The sequence below is a fragment of the Leptonychotes weddellii genome, chromosome 1, assembly GCF_054177405.1.
Source record: "Leptonychotes weddellii isolate Sample4059 chromosome 1, ASM5417740v2, whole genome shotgun sequence".
Taxonomy (NCBI): Eukaryota; Metazoa; Chordata; class Mammalia; order Carnivora; family Phocidae; genus Leptonychotes; species Leptonychotes weddellii.
Window position 1 is genome coordinate 56,581,974 of NC_138369.1, and position 16,931 is coordinate 56,598,904.

Here is a 16,931-nt window from a genome sequence, read left to right on the forward strand (position 1 = left end):
TCAGTCGGTTAAGTGTCTGCCTCCGGCTCAGGTCATGATCCCAGTGTACTGGGATCAAGCCCCGCATCAGGCTCTCTGCTCAGTGGGGAGCCTGCTTCTCTCTCTGCCCCTGCTCGTGCTTTCTCTCTCTCTCTCAAATAAACAAATAAAATCTTTTTTTTTTTTAAAGATTTTATTTATTTATTTGACAGAGAAAGACACAGCGAGAGAGGGAACACAAACGGGGAGTGGGAGAGGGAGAAGCAGACTCCCTGCTGAGCGGGACTCGATCCCAGGACTCCAGGATCATGACCTGAGCCGAAGGCAGTTGCTTAACCAACTGAGCCACCCAGGCGCCCATAAACAAATAAAATCTTTAAAAAAAAATTTAAGGGAAGTAGAGACCTACCTCTCCTCAGGGGATATTCAATACAAAAACAAGCAACAACAACAACAAAAAAGCAACTCGTTTTATCCTTTAACCAGAAGAGTATTTAAAAGGATATAATAAATCCAAAAGCAGTTCAGTCAATTGAGTGTCTATTCCATGTAAGACCTTGATAAAAAGAGAAAACATTACTGCCGTCAGTGGGCTCACAGTGCAGGAATAATGTGTATAGAGAAGAAAGTGAGATTCAGATTAGTGTGTGTGTTTCACTCCAGAGACCACTTCCAGCTGAGGAGAAGGTGTTTTGTGGAGAAAGGGAAAATGGGCTGGAGCCAAGGAAGAAGTAGGATTTGGACACTCAAGGCTGGAGGAGTTTGACAGGCTAAAAGAGGAGGAAGGACTGATGGATACTAATGGTCTTCCGTGTGGCTGAATGTCTAGTGTCAGGGAAAGAAAGGGGAGGGACCATGAAGACTGGGACTGCAATCATGCGGTCTAAGGCCCTTGTTCACTGGCCATGGAGCCAGACTTGATGCTGTTGGGGACAGGAGACCATTACATAGTTTTGAGTGCGGGGAGATCAGAGACGTGCCTCAGGGAGACTGGTCTGCCTGGGCCTGAGAGGCACTTGGGAGCTCTCACAGTGGCCCCAGGAAGGCCTTGCTCATGAGTTCTTAGAGATTCAGTGTGGAAGACCCAGAGAGCTGACTCATTATTAGTTCCTAGTGGTCTCAGCTGCTGAAACAGTATAGAACAGAATGAAAGAATCCTGCAAGGCCCCACTTGGCCTGTGTGCTGGGAAAGAAGCAAGGCTGGCATTGGATTTATCACCTGAGGGGCCCTTACCTTTCCCCTTTAGGGGAGCATACCAGTGGCTATGACAGAAACCCTGTCTTCAAACTGTCTACACAGAATAGAGCTTTGAAAGCTCTAATTGCTCTCCAGCTTTCTCAGGAGGCCCCCAAAGACCTGACTGGGGCTGGACTTCCAGGTCGCCCACTGTGCAGACAGATGGCCCCCCAGAGATGTCCACCCCCTAACTCCTGGAACCTGTGAATACAATAAACTACATGGCAAAGGAAACTTTGCAGGAGTAATTGAGGTCATGGGCTCTAAAATATCGGGAGTCATCTGGATTATCCAGATGGGCCCAATCTTTCTCCAGCTAGAAGCAGAGGAATGAGGTCAGGGAGATGAAAGAGAAGGAGTCAGAGATTTGAAGCATGAGAAGGACTTGATTGGCCTTTGCCAGTTTTAATGATGGAGGTGCAATTTGACAAGGAACATAGGGAACCTTCAGGGGCCAAGAGAGGCTCCCAGCCAGCGTCAGCAAGGAAACCGGGACCTCAGTCCTACAACCACGGGGAACTGAACTCTGCCAACAATCTAAGTAAGCCTAGGAGCAGATTCTCCCCCAGAGCCTCCAGAGAAGGGCCCAACCCTTGACACATTGATTTTGGTTTTGTGAAACCCAGAGCAGAGAAACCAGCCAAGCCCTAGAGAGCTGTGAGATGATACATTTGTCTTGTTTTAAGCTGCTAAGTTTGTGCTCCTGCATTACGGCGGCAGTAGAAAATCAATGTGCTCCATGCCCCAGAGAACCCCAGGGCTTCTTTCTTCCCTCGGCTTCTCTGGGGAAGGAGCATAGTCAGGGTCTCCCAGAGTAAGATCAGGGTCCCAGGCCAGGGCAGAATGTACTCACCCAGTGGCATGGGACAAGTCACTTAGCTCCTGAGAGCCCCGCTCATCACCTGTCACTTGGGGTGCCATCATCTCCTCCGCCTACCTGGGGGTGATTGTGGGACTCTGTGAAATAATACATGAGGAGCATTGAAATGGTGAGGCAGCATTAGATTCTGCTCTTCCCTTCCTGGGAAGGACAAGTCACCTAGGCTCCGGAAGCCTCTGTCTCCTCCCCAGTGAGTGGAGGGGACAAGGCAGCTTCACAGCATCATCGTGAGGAAAGAATGAGGCAAACAATGGGAGCATCTGAGCAGGGCTGGAGGAAACAGTGCTCCACTGAAGCTGATTCCTTTCTGCTGGGGGTGTGTCCAATCTCAGCTGGTCCATGAGCAGGTTCCCTGGGTAGGAGGCAGTGATACTATCTAAGGGCTCTGGCTGGTTCTTCATATACACCTCTCGTGATCTTCAGCACTGGTCCTTGCCTATCAGGCTCAGAGATGCCCCTGTCCTAGAGGGGATGGTATGGGGATGATCTACACTACCAGAACCTGAGAGCCGGCTCCCCCAGCACAAGCTGGAATGCTGTGTGAATCCCCGCCTCTACACTTCATCTCTGCTGCCACCACTGTAGTCCAGGTCACCATCGTTTCTCACCCAGACCAGGTCATTTCTCTTTATAATGCCTGCCACCCCCCTTCCCCCCAGTTTACCTCTGCCCTTAGAAGAACATCCAGACTCTTGTTAAGGTCCACAGACCCTGCACAATGGGGCCCTGGCCTCTCCAGCATCATCCAGTGCTAGCTACATGCTGTGGACCAACCACCCTCAAACTCGCCAAACCCTCTTCTGCCTCGGGCCCTTTGCACATGATGGTACCTCTTGTAGAAAGCTCTTGCTGTGTCTTTCTCACAGCCAGTTCGTCATTCTTCAGGTTCCAGCTGACATATCACCTCCTCAGAGAACTGTACTCCAACTATCTATATTCCCTGACTTAACTATTTGATTCCCTCATGAAATGTGTCACAGTTTGTTATTATTTTGTCTAATTGCTTTTCTGTCTCCCTCACCTGAATGGAGGCTCAAGAAGGCAGGAATCTATTTTGTCTCATTTTCTGTTGGTCCCTGGAAGCTGACACAGTGCCTAGCCCTTAGTGGAGGCTCAGGAAATCTATCTCTGTTGACAGCCCTTCTGAAAGAACACAAGGCTAGGGCTTCCTGCAAAGGTTGGACATCATATCAGAATTTCTTTGCTGACAGATTCAGCAAAGCTGTATAATTTTTTAAAATGTGCTTTATGAACTCTCTGGGAATTCCTCCCAGGCAGGAGAGCATGGTGTGGGATTCAGGGTGATTCACCTAACAACTGTAGTATGTTTGTGCACGCGTGAATGTCCTTTTCGAAAGATAAGATGGAGGTGAAAGAAAAGACATTGCCTGTGTTGAGAATACTCACTTTGTCTTCTTTCAAGTGAAAAGTGAGCTGTTTTACTCTAATGTGAATTTTGAATTATGTTGAAGCCATACATTTTGGGCCTCCATTGTGCTGGAAATCGTCACCATCTGTCTCCCCCACCCACCCACCCACCCACCCAGACCCCTCAGTGCCTGCGTGTGTGGAAATATAGCCCAAGCCTACGAGAACTCACTGTTTGTTCAGCCTGGACATGAGGTAATAGTTTCACAGGTGAGGTGCCCAGCTGCCTTAAAATGCCAGCTCGAAGGTTTATTTTCATTATCATATAAATTATGATAACCAGACTTCTGTGGTCATTGAGGAGGCTGAACTACATGTCTTCCTCACACATAGTTGAAGCTAGTTGGCTTTCACTAGTGACATGCTCTCTTTCTTCCATCCTCCGGACCCCTCAGCTTTGTACCATTCCACAGACTCTTTGTATATGATAAATAAATAAATAAATTTTCAAAAAAGAAAAGGGAAAAAAATAATAAAAATAGATAAATGAGGCATAGAACACAAAAGATTCCAGGGTGAAAATCAAGGGAGAGCATTTCGGGACCTGGGAGGCAGAAGGTCTCCAGGAGCAAGTTTATGGCTGATATTAAAAGGCAGAGGTTGTAGGGGGACGTGAAGTGTGGCCTGTAAAAGGCCAGCCAGGCCCAAGCAGTCCTGGAATCCAGGTGAGCCCAGAGGCCAGGTGCAGTCCCAGGTGGGCCAGCTCAGCTCTCTGCTCAGTTTCTCACTGGGGTTGAGCTGGATCATGGGAAAGAAATGCTGTCTCTAGGCAGAGGGGACTGTGCTATGAACTGCAGGGCCATGGAGTAAACCGAAGGATACCCCCAAACAGAACTTATCACTTCCAGTTTTTCCATAAAGACATGAGGCAAAATCGGTGCTGTGTTTGGTTTAGAGGAAGACCAGCGGGACTGTTGTTCTTCCCATGATTTCAAAATCTAAAAGGATAATTTGTACAGACCCTGATATAGAAGGAATTCCTCCACTTTAATTTTGAGTATTTGTCTTTCATTTATTCCTTTGGACATGATATTTTTTAGAAAGCAACTCTGTGTGTATGACCTGATTTTAAATCCCAGGCAATGAGATATTTCCTTTCTTCATTTGGGCACAGGGCTGAACCCAGAAATCTGGGACCACCCTGAGCTCACATTAAAGACAGTGTTGGATTCTGAAAAAAAGAGCCTGTTGAAACAGAATTGGAAAGAGAAACCTTTTGCACTCGGGTGATGGCATTTACACAAACAATTTTTTGACTCTGTACTAGGTGCTGGGGGTTACAGACATGATTTACATGTGGCCGGGGCCTCTGGGAGCTTCTATGGGACTGGGAGGAACAGCAGTTCAGAAATGTACCTCCTGTTGTCCAGGCAGAGACCCTCTGCTAAGTCACATTGCCCGTCAGAAAATGCCTCGCTCATGTTAGCTTAAAAATAGCCTTCTTGTTTGGTGCCCTTGGGGTGGGATTTGAAAAACATATATTCCCACCCAGTCCAGTTGTCCTATTTTCTCAGGCCTCAGCATGGATGTGGTTGCCACAGCAACCATGTAAACAGTAGCTAATCTGTGTCAATGATTATATATATATATATTTTTTTTTTTTTAAAGCAAATATCACCAAGTCCAAGAAATTGACCCTCCTATGAACATGACAGCTGGAATAGGTGAAGAATCCTACTTCCTATTAGATCAGAATGAAGATTTTTTCCAATGCAGATTTGAGTAGGAGAAATGGGCATCCCAAGGCTTGAGTACCTAGACAACTTCCTCTCTGAAGTCAGTCTTGACCAGGACAGCCATTGAGCTGCCAGCCTCAAGCCACACATTCCCAAGGCTGCCTTGGCCTTGGTGGCCACAGCATTGGGAAGAAAGCACAGCCAGCTCCAGCCTCTGTACTCTGGTTCAGAGAGAACTGTAGCTTGAGCTGGATTCATTGTATTCTTTTTTTTTTTTTTTTTTCTTTTCCTTGGCCTGAAGAGAATGAGGAAACCAATAGCCAAATGTTCTAAAACAGGAGTCCACAAACAAAGCCTGCAGGCCAAATCTGGTCTGCTGCTTATTCTTATAAATAAAGTTTATTGAGATGCAGCCATGCATGTTTCTTTACATATTGCATATGGCTGCTTTCACACCACTAGTTTCAACAGAGACCATATGGCCTAAAGCCAGATGTATTTATTAGATGCCCTTTACAGAAATAGTCTGCCGACCCTGTTCTAAAAGAAACAGAGTAAGGATTTGGGGAGAAGGAAAACTATTCTCCATGAAAACCTGGGTGAAGACCAGGGTGAGGCAGGAGCCAACATGGAAATGCAGTCCATGAGGCTGAGGAGGCTGCTGGGTGTCCCCAAGTCTCTAAAGCCTGTGGCGGGAAACAGTTGTCTCCTAAGAGAAAGGGTTCACCTCTTGTAACCAGAGAGGAATTAAAAGATGGTGGCTTCTCAGATCTGTTTCTATTTTCCAGAAAGCTTCTTCTGGGTAAAGAAACCACCTCCAACCAGTAGGTGGAGGCTGGAGGGAGGTGGGAGAGACCGCTTCCAAGCTGGTGGGGCATTTGTCCGATGCAGACAGCCAAGCTTGCGTTTGCCCAGAACACTAGGGAGATGGGGGGCAAAAGTGGGTGGAGGAATTTCTTAGAGGCCCTGGTTGGCACTCAGGGTTGTTCCTAAGAGGAAAATTGGGAGTCTGGCCCTTTGGCTTCATGGGGAACCTGTACTCTTTGTACTTAGTAAAGGAGAACTAGTCTTGACTTGCTCCTGGAAACTCTATGTTGTCAGCTGGCATTCTGAGGCCTCAGTCTGCCTACCTTCTGCCCCAGAAAGATGCTTTTCAGTTCCTCAGGCAACAGTACAGTCATTTGCCCAGAGAGATAAATCCAGGTCCAAAGTACGGGAACTCTGAGTTTCAACCTCAGCCTCCCCGGTGCCTGAGGCAAGTCTCTCGACTCCCTCTGTCCTGCTATTTTACCTATAAGACAACTGCTTTCCCAGCCTGGGAGGGTCTTTGCCTGAAGCCTGGGCTTATTTTCATTTTATAACTGTGGAAATTGAGTCCTGGGCTAATTTCTAAGCTGGTGCTTCATCTTCTCGAATAGGTCGTGCTTAGTTTTAGCGGGTGAGTGTATGCACTCACATAACATGTGAGCATACATATATGTGTGTGTGTGTATCCGTGTGTATACATCAATATACATAAATGGTGGACTCAGTGCTTGCCTTTGTTGGGTGGAAATTTAGCAGCACTGGAAGACCTAAGCCGGTTTCAGGGATAGGTTTAAATAGTAGAGTACAAGGGGAAGGCAGACCAAGGACAATGAGCTTTCACAAAGCCACAGGCTCCTCATCAGGAGGCCCTACACTTGCATGTCGCCGAGGGATGGGTGCTACAGCTTTGGCGTTGATGAGCAGTGTATTAGCATTGGCCCAGATTGGGGCATCCACCATGGGGCTCCCCATTTCACTGGTCACCCCATCAGAGCACCACGTGGTCCTCCAGTGTTGGCCAGGCAACTTCAACATGCCAGGCTCTGGCGACAGGCACAAAGGTGAACAGGACCGATACGGTCCCCATCTTCATGGAGCATAATTTTAGCAGGGGAGATAAACAGGAAACATGTAGTGATAAACTCAATTAGTTATGACCGAAATGAGCAGTAGCAGGAGAAAGTGCCCGGAACTATAAGAACTTAAAACGGAAGCCTGAGCTCATGGGGGACTCAGAGATGTGGTTTTGATTTGCTCGTGGAAGGATGAGAGGACACACACTGGGTGAACCAGGTGTAGGAACTGGGGACCGGCTTCGGTGGAGGCCCTGCTTTTCCTGCGGGAAAATGGAAGGCTAGTCTGGGGGTAGCCAGCACAAGACAGCCAGAGGACAGAGGTGAGGAGGGCAGGGATTAGGTCTTGTCAGATTGTGTGCCACAGGATGATTTAAGTCACGTCCTTTTCATCACTTCTCACCTGCTTCCCACCCCACATCCAACGATGGGGAACTCAACTGTCCCTCTCGCCTGTGACCCTGGAAAGTCTCGCGCCAGGAGGAGCCTATCAGCAGGGGCAGGGCTGGGTATTGTGGGGCCTGAAGCTTATATAATTTGGGAAGAAAGTTCCTTTGAAGAAAAATGTGAAATTACAAAAGACAAAGTTAGGTGCAAGGCCTCAGTCAGGGCATGATAGGGAGGGACCTTTAGGTTCAATTTCAAAGGTGAAGCCACCTTTGGTGCTTTTCCCTCATTCCTACCCTCAGAGAGCCTGCCTCTCTCGCCTGAGATATCCGTGCAGTCCACATCCACTTCCTCCTGTTCTCTCCTTGCTTGAGATGGCAAACAAAGCACCAGTGTCTTTTATGGAAGTCTCCTGGAAATCTGGCTCTCTCCTTCCCCCCAGTAGTATCCAAAGGAACATGGGAATTTCCTTTTGTTGCCCAAGCCTTCTGTGAGTTTCTGCCCTGCCACAATCAAGGCAGGGAATGTTGGCTGGGGCACTTTATTCTTTTGGAAATGTGACGCAGGAATATGAATCTCCACAGGCAGAATTATTCTGTCTGGTAGGTCTAGACTGTCCATGGGCCAGCGAGTTCACTGGAGTCTGCATTGGCGCTCCGGGAGCCGCCTGGACGTACCCCGTGCCATGTGTGGGAACAAGTCACTTGGCTCTGTGTTCTGTGGTGGGGAAAACCCCACAAACATGAGCAGTGACAGAGGAGAAGTTTAATAGTGAATGACTTACAACTAAAAAAATGACAACAGGCTCTTCTCTCCAGAATCCAGAATGATCAAAGCCACTTCACAGTAGTGAGGAGTGTCTACGAACGCCGGGAGGCTGCTGTCCGTAGATTAGACACGTCAGAGAGCTCCAGACCAGTATGAGGGAGGGACTGGCCAGCCCGCTGTGGAGCGTAGGGGGAAAACTGTAACTCCTCCCCAAACGCCACTCTCCATTCCCCTGCCAACCTCCACAGAGAGGCCCAGCTCGGCACACTGCACAAGCCCTCTGGACAGAGGGCAGGCTTGGCACACTGAGCGTCCAGCCCCAGCACTGGGTGGGGCTTTGGCCATTGAGGTCCAATCTGGGTTAGAGGCCGCCCCCCACCCTCCACCCCCGAGACGTGGGAAAGGGTCCCCTCAGCCCTGGTGTGATGCCCTCAGCCTAATAGCCGTATGGCCTTTGACTTTTCTCTTTGGAACTAACCATTATAATATCCCATCGCTCAGGCAGAATCCATATCAAAGAGAGATTTTCTGCCTCCCCAAGACAGCAAACAGAAGAAAATGACCACACTATAATCTAAGAATTCTTTACACAGCTGGATTATTATTCATGCGCATCTGAGAGCATTTAAAGATCCTCTCAAATGTGGAAAGGACACCTGTCAGGTACCCTTCTGGAGGAACCTACTTGAAGAAGCACTTCAGTAGACTGAGACATGAACCACATAAGGAATGCACTCTGCAGCCCAGGCCCCCACTGATGTGGGTTTCCCCTCACCCCTGGGCCTGAGGAGGAGTCCTCACTGTGGTGGGGGGCTGGCTTTGTGGGAGGGGAGGGCGTGAAGCTTCCACAGAAAGAGTTCCCCTACTGATTTGGAAGCAAGTAGTTGGCTGGTATTTGCTCCTTTGCCATTAAATCCTGTCTTTCCTGCTGTCTCTCGCCCACAGACCATCTTTGAAAGGAACTGCCGTTCAGAGGACTGTGCCGCCGACCTGCAGCTCCAGGGTCAGCTGTTGCTCTCCAGGTAACTCAGTGCTCCTTCGGCAACCTCGTTCTGGGAGGCATGTTGGTCGTGACCCCAGCCCTGAAGCCTGAATGTGCAGGTTTCCCCCTGCCCCACAAAGAGGATAACTAGAGTTGGTAGGATACAATGGTATACAATGGTATTTTATAACTTAAAAAGAAGTATGTATATTATATAATTTTTTTTAAAGATTTTATTTATTTGAGGGAGATCAAGCTAGGGAAAGCATGCACACTGTGCAAGAGCAAGAGGGAGAACTTCAAACAGACTCCCCCCTGAGCCGAGCAGGGAGCCCGATGTGGGGCTCGATCTCAGGACCCTGGGATCATGACCTGAGCCAAAGGCAGACGCTTAACCAACTGAGCCACCCAGGCACCCCTACAATAATTTTAACAACAGCTATCATCTGGTGGGGATAATCTGCTTTTTATTTCATTTACAGTTCCACATATCTCACTGTTTAGCCTGTATTTCTGATTCTTGTGAGTATTTGCGTGATGGAGGGGGTATTTTATACTCACTCATTGTATTAGGTTGAACCGTAAGAAATTGCCAGTATTTAACTGGGACAGTTCATATGATTCGACTTACTATTATATAAAGATTCTTTTAATTTTTCCCCCCACACTTAACAACGGCATCTGCTTTCACAACAGGTGAAGGTTCTGTGGCAATGGGAGGGGTGCAGGAGAGGGGCAGGCGGTGCTGATCCAAGGGAACAGTCTCTATTGTTTCAGGCTTCCCTCCCACAGTACAAGAGGCCCCCAGGCGAACGTAAACCACACAGAAGCCTTCTGTTTCCTCTCTGCCAGCCTTTTATTCTAGATGTCTTGTAGAATGAAGGTGCTGGTCCTGAATCATTTGGCCACATTTCAGAGAACGGTTTCCTTTCAAGACAGTTCCTTCTGAAAGATTGTTTTAGCTTGAGGGCCAGAAAGCCTCCCCATACGTTTATTACCATTTCTCAAAAACAGTCCTCACTTTTGATAGTTATTCTCCAAACGCCATACTATGTCCCTTATTTGTAACCATGAGAGTTAAGTTTGGGTTGGATGTAAGAAATATCCCATCGTGAACCAGTGACTGCACTAAAACACTTACTTATGTTGATAAATAATCTATTATTCATCAAAGGAATACTAAGATTCTTTTTCTTTTCTTTTCATTTATTGGGCAAAAGGTGATGTACCACCACCACCTCCTTCCCCCCCCCCCCCCCCGCCCACCACACACACACACACACAAATACTCCTCCAAGCCACTTAAATGTTAATTAGCATTACTTTGACTTAGGACAAAAGTGGTAGATTAAAGTGGCACATGTTTTGCCAAGCTTAGAAGATGACTTCAAACAAATAAAGTGGATATTGGAATTTTAACATTAAGAAGTTCCTGGGCTTATTAGAGAAACCAGTTCTAAAGAAAGTTCATAAATTATCAGGTCATTACTTTTAGTTTTAAATAGGTCTTCCTAAAAGTGTCTTGGGGACAAAGTAACATAGTTCTAAAGAAGGTTCATAAATTATCAGGTCATTACTTTTAGTTTTAAATAGGTCTTCCTAAAAGTGTCTTGGGGACAAAGTAACATAAAACAAAAATACACGAATTTGTTTTGTCTTGAGTCAGATGGTTAACGTTGGAAGTTTGTGTTGGATCAGAAAACTTTGTGTGGTGGGAAAATGTTCACTCACTCCAAGGTTAAATATTAGGTTAGGGAAGTCCTGATGTTCTTACTGCCCATTGATGGACACAGTCAAGTTTATCTCTGTTCAATTGTGCTTTCATGTATTAAGATGTAAGACCCAAGGCTCATGGTCAGTAAAGCACCTTGTGGTTAAAACTGCTTCTGCTGCCCCTCAGGAGTGTTGATCAGAACCAGTTCTGCTCTGTGGGCCCCATAATTGATAATCTGAGTGGCCGGGACCCAGACCTCCATATGTATCAGCGAGCTATAGCCACAGAAAAATGCTGCATAACAAAGCACTTCAAAACTCAATGGCTTAAAACAGCAGTCATCTATTCTCATGGCTCTGCAGGTTGACTGAGGGTTGGCTGGTTCAGGCTGGGTTCAGCTGGATCTTGGCTGACTTGCCCATGCATCTGGGGTTCAACAGAGGGTAGGTTGATTTCAGCTAGGTTCAGGTGTCCCAGTTTAGCTCTGCTTCATGTGTCTTTCATTGTCCTGCTGGAACCACTCGGCCAGCATGGGCATATTCTTCTCATGGCTTGGCGACAGTGCAAAGAGCAAGCAGAAACATGCAATAACCCTTAAAGTCTCAGCTCAGACCTGGCGCACTCTTACTTGAGCCTTATTCTGTTGGTCACAGCAAGTCATATGACCAACCCCAAAGTCAGGGGACAGGAAAATATTCTGTGTCCCCTTAATGAGAGGAAATGCAAAGTCACACAGCAGAGGGCAAAAGTCCAGGGAGGGGTGAATTGGGACCTATAAGTCTGTCTGCTCTCCCATGTGAAGAAGAGGGGCTGCTCTCTTTCCTGATACCTATAGTTTTCAGGGCTTTTTCAGCCTTTCTGGTAATTGCATCATCCTTGATTCAGACATGAGAGCTAGAGACTGGGTAAGGAGGTTTTCTGAATCTCAGAAGCGGTGTCTTTGGACGAAAGCTATGATCCTTTCCTTAAGATGAGTTATTTCCCAGCAGGCCCCCCCTCCCCGGTCTCTCAAAATAGCCTTTTGTCTGGATCCCCCATTAAACCTTCATTGTATCTTGGGCCCATAGCTGTCCCCAAAGGAGTCATCAAAGAAACATTAATTGGTAACTGGATGAGGAGAGATACAAAATCAAATGGTGGTTTTGGGTACATTGGATTTCCCCAGACCTTCATGTAGAGCCAGACACAAAGTGAGAGAAGGCACGGTCAGTAAACTGCTGGTGGAAACCAGGGTCTGAATTTGGTTGGCAAAGGCTTAGTTACTGGAAGCAGAACTAAGCTGCTTTGGTTTATCACTGAACTCTGTTGAGCCATGATTTCCCCAGGTGGGATACACATCCCGTGATTGCTCAAATCAAGGAAACACTGGGCACCAGGCTGCAGAGATGAACGGGGTGTGTGCCCTGCTCTCCCGGCTTGTGGGAGAGGGCAGCTGGGTGGCGGTGGCACCACCTCGTCAGCGCTAGAAGAGAGGTAGATGGGTCATTATAGGGCCAGGGAGCAGCTTCCAAGAGGAGGAATAAAGGGGCACGAGGAGGAGGATGCAGGTATTCTGGGCAGAGGGAAAATGTGAGCAGAGGCATGGAGGTGTGGAGGGCTGATGCCCATGAAGATCTGCAGGTGCCTGGAATGAAGGAGAAGGGGTCAGGAGGACACGGTGAGGGATGAGGCAAGACTGAGAAAGAGTGACCCGGTGTGGGTCATCTGGTCCTCTCTTCCACTCAGCAACAGCTTGAGTTTTGAGTCAGCTGTTCTCCATCCATCTCATTTCCTAGTCCCTGTCACAGGTCCGTGGGGTCCCTTTGTCCTGGCACAGCGCACCCTTGGCAGTGTTGGACTTACGAGACCTGTTGTGTGGATCTCCACCGTGGTGCCTCCCAAAGGACTTCAAAGGGGCAATTTGGACATGACTTTTGCCTTTCATAGTGTCTCTACATCCTAGCTCTCATGCTAGTTGTGACCCACTATAATGAAAAGTTGAAGCCAAGTGGTAACAGAGAAAGATCCCTCCAATGACTGGGCGGACAGTGCAGGACAAGGTGTTGTGGCTGAAAGCAGCCAAGTACCCACCAGACTGAGGAGTCTTTGTCTGGAGAAGACAGAGGGAAAGACATCTGGGAGTAATTGGGTCCCCCAGAGTGGCCGGGGATCAAGCCAGGAAATGCTATCTGTGACAGGGACTCATGGATGTTTTGATTTTTTCTCTCCAGAGAGCATGAATTCTGGCAGGCCTGTTGTCTCTTAAAACAATCAACTCTTTAATTAAAGGTTCACAGTATTTAATGGGTTGATCCTATTTCCAAGACACACCTTTTCCAAAATGTCCAGAAACGGGGATGAAGCTGTTTAGATTGTTTCTATTAAACAGAACTGAAAACTCCCATTTGTAAAATGATGCAACTGTGTTTTGTTTTGTCTGTCTGAATACTTACAGTATCTAAGACTACATCACATGTGATTAAGATAAAAGAAAACGCAATGTAGACTATGGCAGTTGATCTAAAAATACTTACATATATATTTTGATGCCTCCCGTAGGAGACCAGTGGAACATTTCAGTGCCTTCTGGCTAGCCAACTTGAATAATGAAAGAACTCTTAAGGGAAGTGAAAAGACACAGTAAAATATTTATGAAGTTAGAAGAACCATCTAGTGGCCACATATAATGGTCCTATGTTGATAGCCTTTTTTTTTAACTTAATTTAATTTTATTATGTTACGTTAGTCACCATATAATACATCATTAGTTTTTGACGTAGTGATCCACGATTCATTGTTTTTGTATAACACCCAGTGCTCCATGCAGTACGTGCCCTCGTTAATACCCATCACCGGGCTAACCCATCCCCCCACCCCCCTCCCCTCTAGAACCCTCAGTTTGTTGGTAGCCTTAACAATGCTATTATCACAGTGGAGGTGTGGGGTCTAGTGCATTTCCCAAAATCCTTGGCTGGGAGACAGGTAGCTCCATCCATGAAAAATCAGCCTTCGAGACAAGGATCGCTGCACCCAGAGAACTATTTAGAACCTGAAACAAATTATTCTTCTCAAAAGTGGCAAAGTGACCAGAATTACCAACTGCACAGCATATGGCAGATGTAAAGTCTTGTTTGATAAAGGGGAAGAGACCCCTGTCTATGGAACACCTGCCATGCACTGGATGCCCTAGAGAGTCATCAGTATACATAGACACACTGTATCTTACCAGCTGTGCATCCTTGGGCAAGTTGCTCAACCTCTCTGTGCCTGTTTCCTCATCTGTAAAACGAGAGAAATAATAGCAACACCTTATTAAGTTATTCCAAGTATTTAATGAATTAAAACATATTTAAGTGCTTCCAAAAGTGCTTGGCATATAATAGGCACTCAGCAGATGAGAGTTAGCATTATTCTTTCATTTAATCCTCTCAGTGACACTAAGAAGTAAATATTATTACGCTCTTTTTAGTGGGGAGGATACAGACGCTCGGGCAAGCCAGGTTACTTGCTCAAGTCATTAAAGCCAGGAATGGCTAATTCTGTGTCTTGCTCTCCTGTGCACTAGCCTCACTTGCTGTTGGGGTCTGATCTCTGCTGGCTCTGGACCAGAAGTACCAAAGCTGGGGACCTTGGGGAGAAAGTCCTCCTCTGTGTGAAAAGTCCCATCCAGAAAGGAGGTGGATGGGTTAAAAAAAATCCATTGTCAAGATGGCTTCCCTCCATCCCTGCTCATGCTCCCTCATGAGCTGTCGGACATGGGAGCTCTATTCAACAGCTTTTCCATCTGGAGACTTTTGCTGCCTCTTCTGCTGGGTCGGTGGTGGTCTCTGCATTGAGTCACACATTCTTAATCCATATAGGTTGGATTTTCCTCTCCATGGAGGGCCTCAGATTTGACCTCAAGCTTGTGGCTGGCACATCAGCAGTTTCCTCAAATGTAAAGCTGCCATCATTGTTATTTTTTTATGAAAGAAGGTGGGCAGGAGCTGATCAGAAACCTGGAAAACTGTTAGCCATTTGACTTACTGTTTTTTTCCTTCACTGTCCCAGATCTGGAAGAAAAATGCAAAAGAAGTTTGTTGATTGGAGCAGCTGGCTTTTTTAGTTGCTGTTTCTGGAATCTCTGGAAATAGGAATGGGTTTTTCGAGGGCTTATTCTTGAAAGAAAAATGAAATGCTCCAGTGAATAGGAGTTTTTGAATGAGTCAAAGGATTGCTCACCCTCACTCCCCTCTCTTGGAATAAGTCTTTGCTTTTGCTCTGATGTTCCCTAATGGGAGGCAACAGGTGTGTCTCCCACATTTCAGGAACACATCAAGGCTGAATGGACATGTGGGTGGTCCTTCTGTGGGAGTTACCTAGGCAGAGGGTAGGGTTTAGGCCCCTGGGAAGATAATCAGCAGAGTCAGGCAAGCAAAGAGACATTCACACACTGGGAGGGGTACGGAAGGATGCAGTACCCTTCCAGAGTGCCGAGCTTCTACTCACCTGGCAGGAAGTGACGCAGCGCTAGTATATTCATTTATTTGACAGATAGTAACAGAGCACTGGCTATGGATATACCAGGCTTGGTGGAAACAAATAGGGACAATTTAGTGCGTCATGATGCAACACTAGCGTATCCGTTGCTTATTGCTGTGTAACAAGTCACCCCAAAACTTCATGCCTTGGAGAAACCACTGTTTATTTATCTCCTGATTCTGTGGATCATCTGTTTAGGCTGGGTTCAGCTGTTTGGGTCTTCTCGTCTCCTGGGCTCCCTCATGGATCTGCAGCCAAGTTCGAATTAGCTAGTTGCCTCTGTTTGTGGTGATTGGCTTATTGTTGGCCAGAGTTCCTCCACTAGCCTCCACATGGTCTCTCATCCTCTAGCAGGCTAGCCCAGGCTTATTCTTATGGTGGGGCAGGGGTCCAGAATCTAGAACAGCAATGCACAAGGACTCATGAGGTCTAGTTTCATTGTCACATTCTGTTGACCAAAGCAAAGTCACAGGGCCAACAGGATTCAAGGGGTGGGGAAGTAAACTCTGCTTCCTGATGGGAGAGGCAATGTCACGTGACAGGGGATGTGAATGGAGAGAAGCTGTCAGTCAGTCCATCATCCCCAGCTACCACAGTGGATGGCTGCAGCTTCCTCCTGCAAGGAGATGCTAAGGAATGGTGGAAAAAACTCACCTCACAATTACTGCATCAGAGGGACGAAGGGGCTGGGGTATCTGACTCTCAGTCATTGGTTGAGGGCTACTCTGGGGTTGGGAGGGTAGGGACAGTTAATTCCCTGGCACCGCCAGCCTGTGACAGCAACCTTGTCTGGTTCTAGAAAAAGACCCTTGGATACGAAGATGCAAACACTGGCAGCTGGAAGTCAGCAAGAGCATTAGGAACAATCTGAGGGAGGTGGCAGGGGCATGGATTATGTCTGCTACACCCACTTTCTCAAAGAATCTCAGTTGATGAATGTATTCTGGAATTTCTAACAGGAGCGTTAAAGCACCTTCTGACCCCAAGCCTTCTTCCCTTTAAAACTTACTGAGAATGCTTTCTTTCCATGTTTTGCCAAGTACCCAACATTTTCCATTACTATGGTAACTTTATTTCCTATTGCATTTGTTTGTATCTTATGCCTTTGTCCCTTCTCTAGCCAACATAACCACTTATTGCCCACATGCTGAAGAGCATTTGGTTTTAGAGCAAACCTACGAGCCAAGTACAGGGCTGGGAGCTTTGTTCCCATTTTCCTGAGGGCAGCAGGAAAGGCAGGTAAGGGATGTGTCCACAGCACATCCCAGGTGGAGAGGATAAGACCTCTGGCCCCTCCACCACCCTGGGAGAGACCTGAGTGGAGCCAGGCCAAGCAGCTGTCTTTCTTTGGAGCCCTGGCTCCAGCCTGGGCTGGGGATGAGCACAGAGGCTGACTCTGTGGTTCTGAGATGCCCTCTCTGTTGTCCTACAAAGTAACTCAGGCAGGGTAGCAACAAGCCCAGCTTGCAGGGGTTCATGGTTGATGGTTTGCTGGGAGCC

At 47.2% G+C, this 16,931-nt stretch overlaps 1 protein-coding gene across 4 annotated transcripts in view; it reads left to right on the top strand.

Annotated features, from left to right (window-relative positions):
- ITGA9 (integrin subunit alpha 9) overlaps positions 1-16,931 on the top strand; it is a 333,129-nt gene that overhangs the window by 175,874 nt on the left and 140,324 nt on the right. For all 4 annotated transcript variants that reach the window (XM_081824368.1, XM_081824372.1, XM_081824364.1 and 1 more), the window contains one exon: positions 9,181-9,257. In XM_081824368.1, coding sequence (XP_081680494.1) covers positions 9,181-9,257 — 77 coding nt within the window. The remainder of the gene's footprint in view (positions 1-9,180; positions 9,258-16,931) is intronic.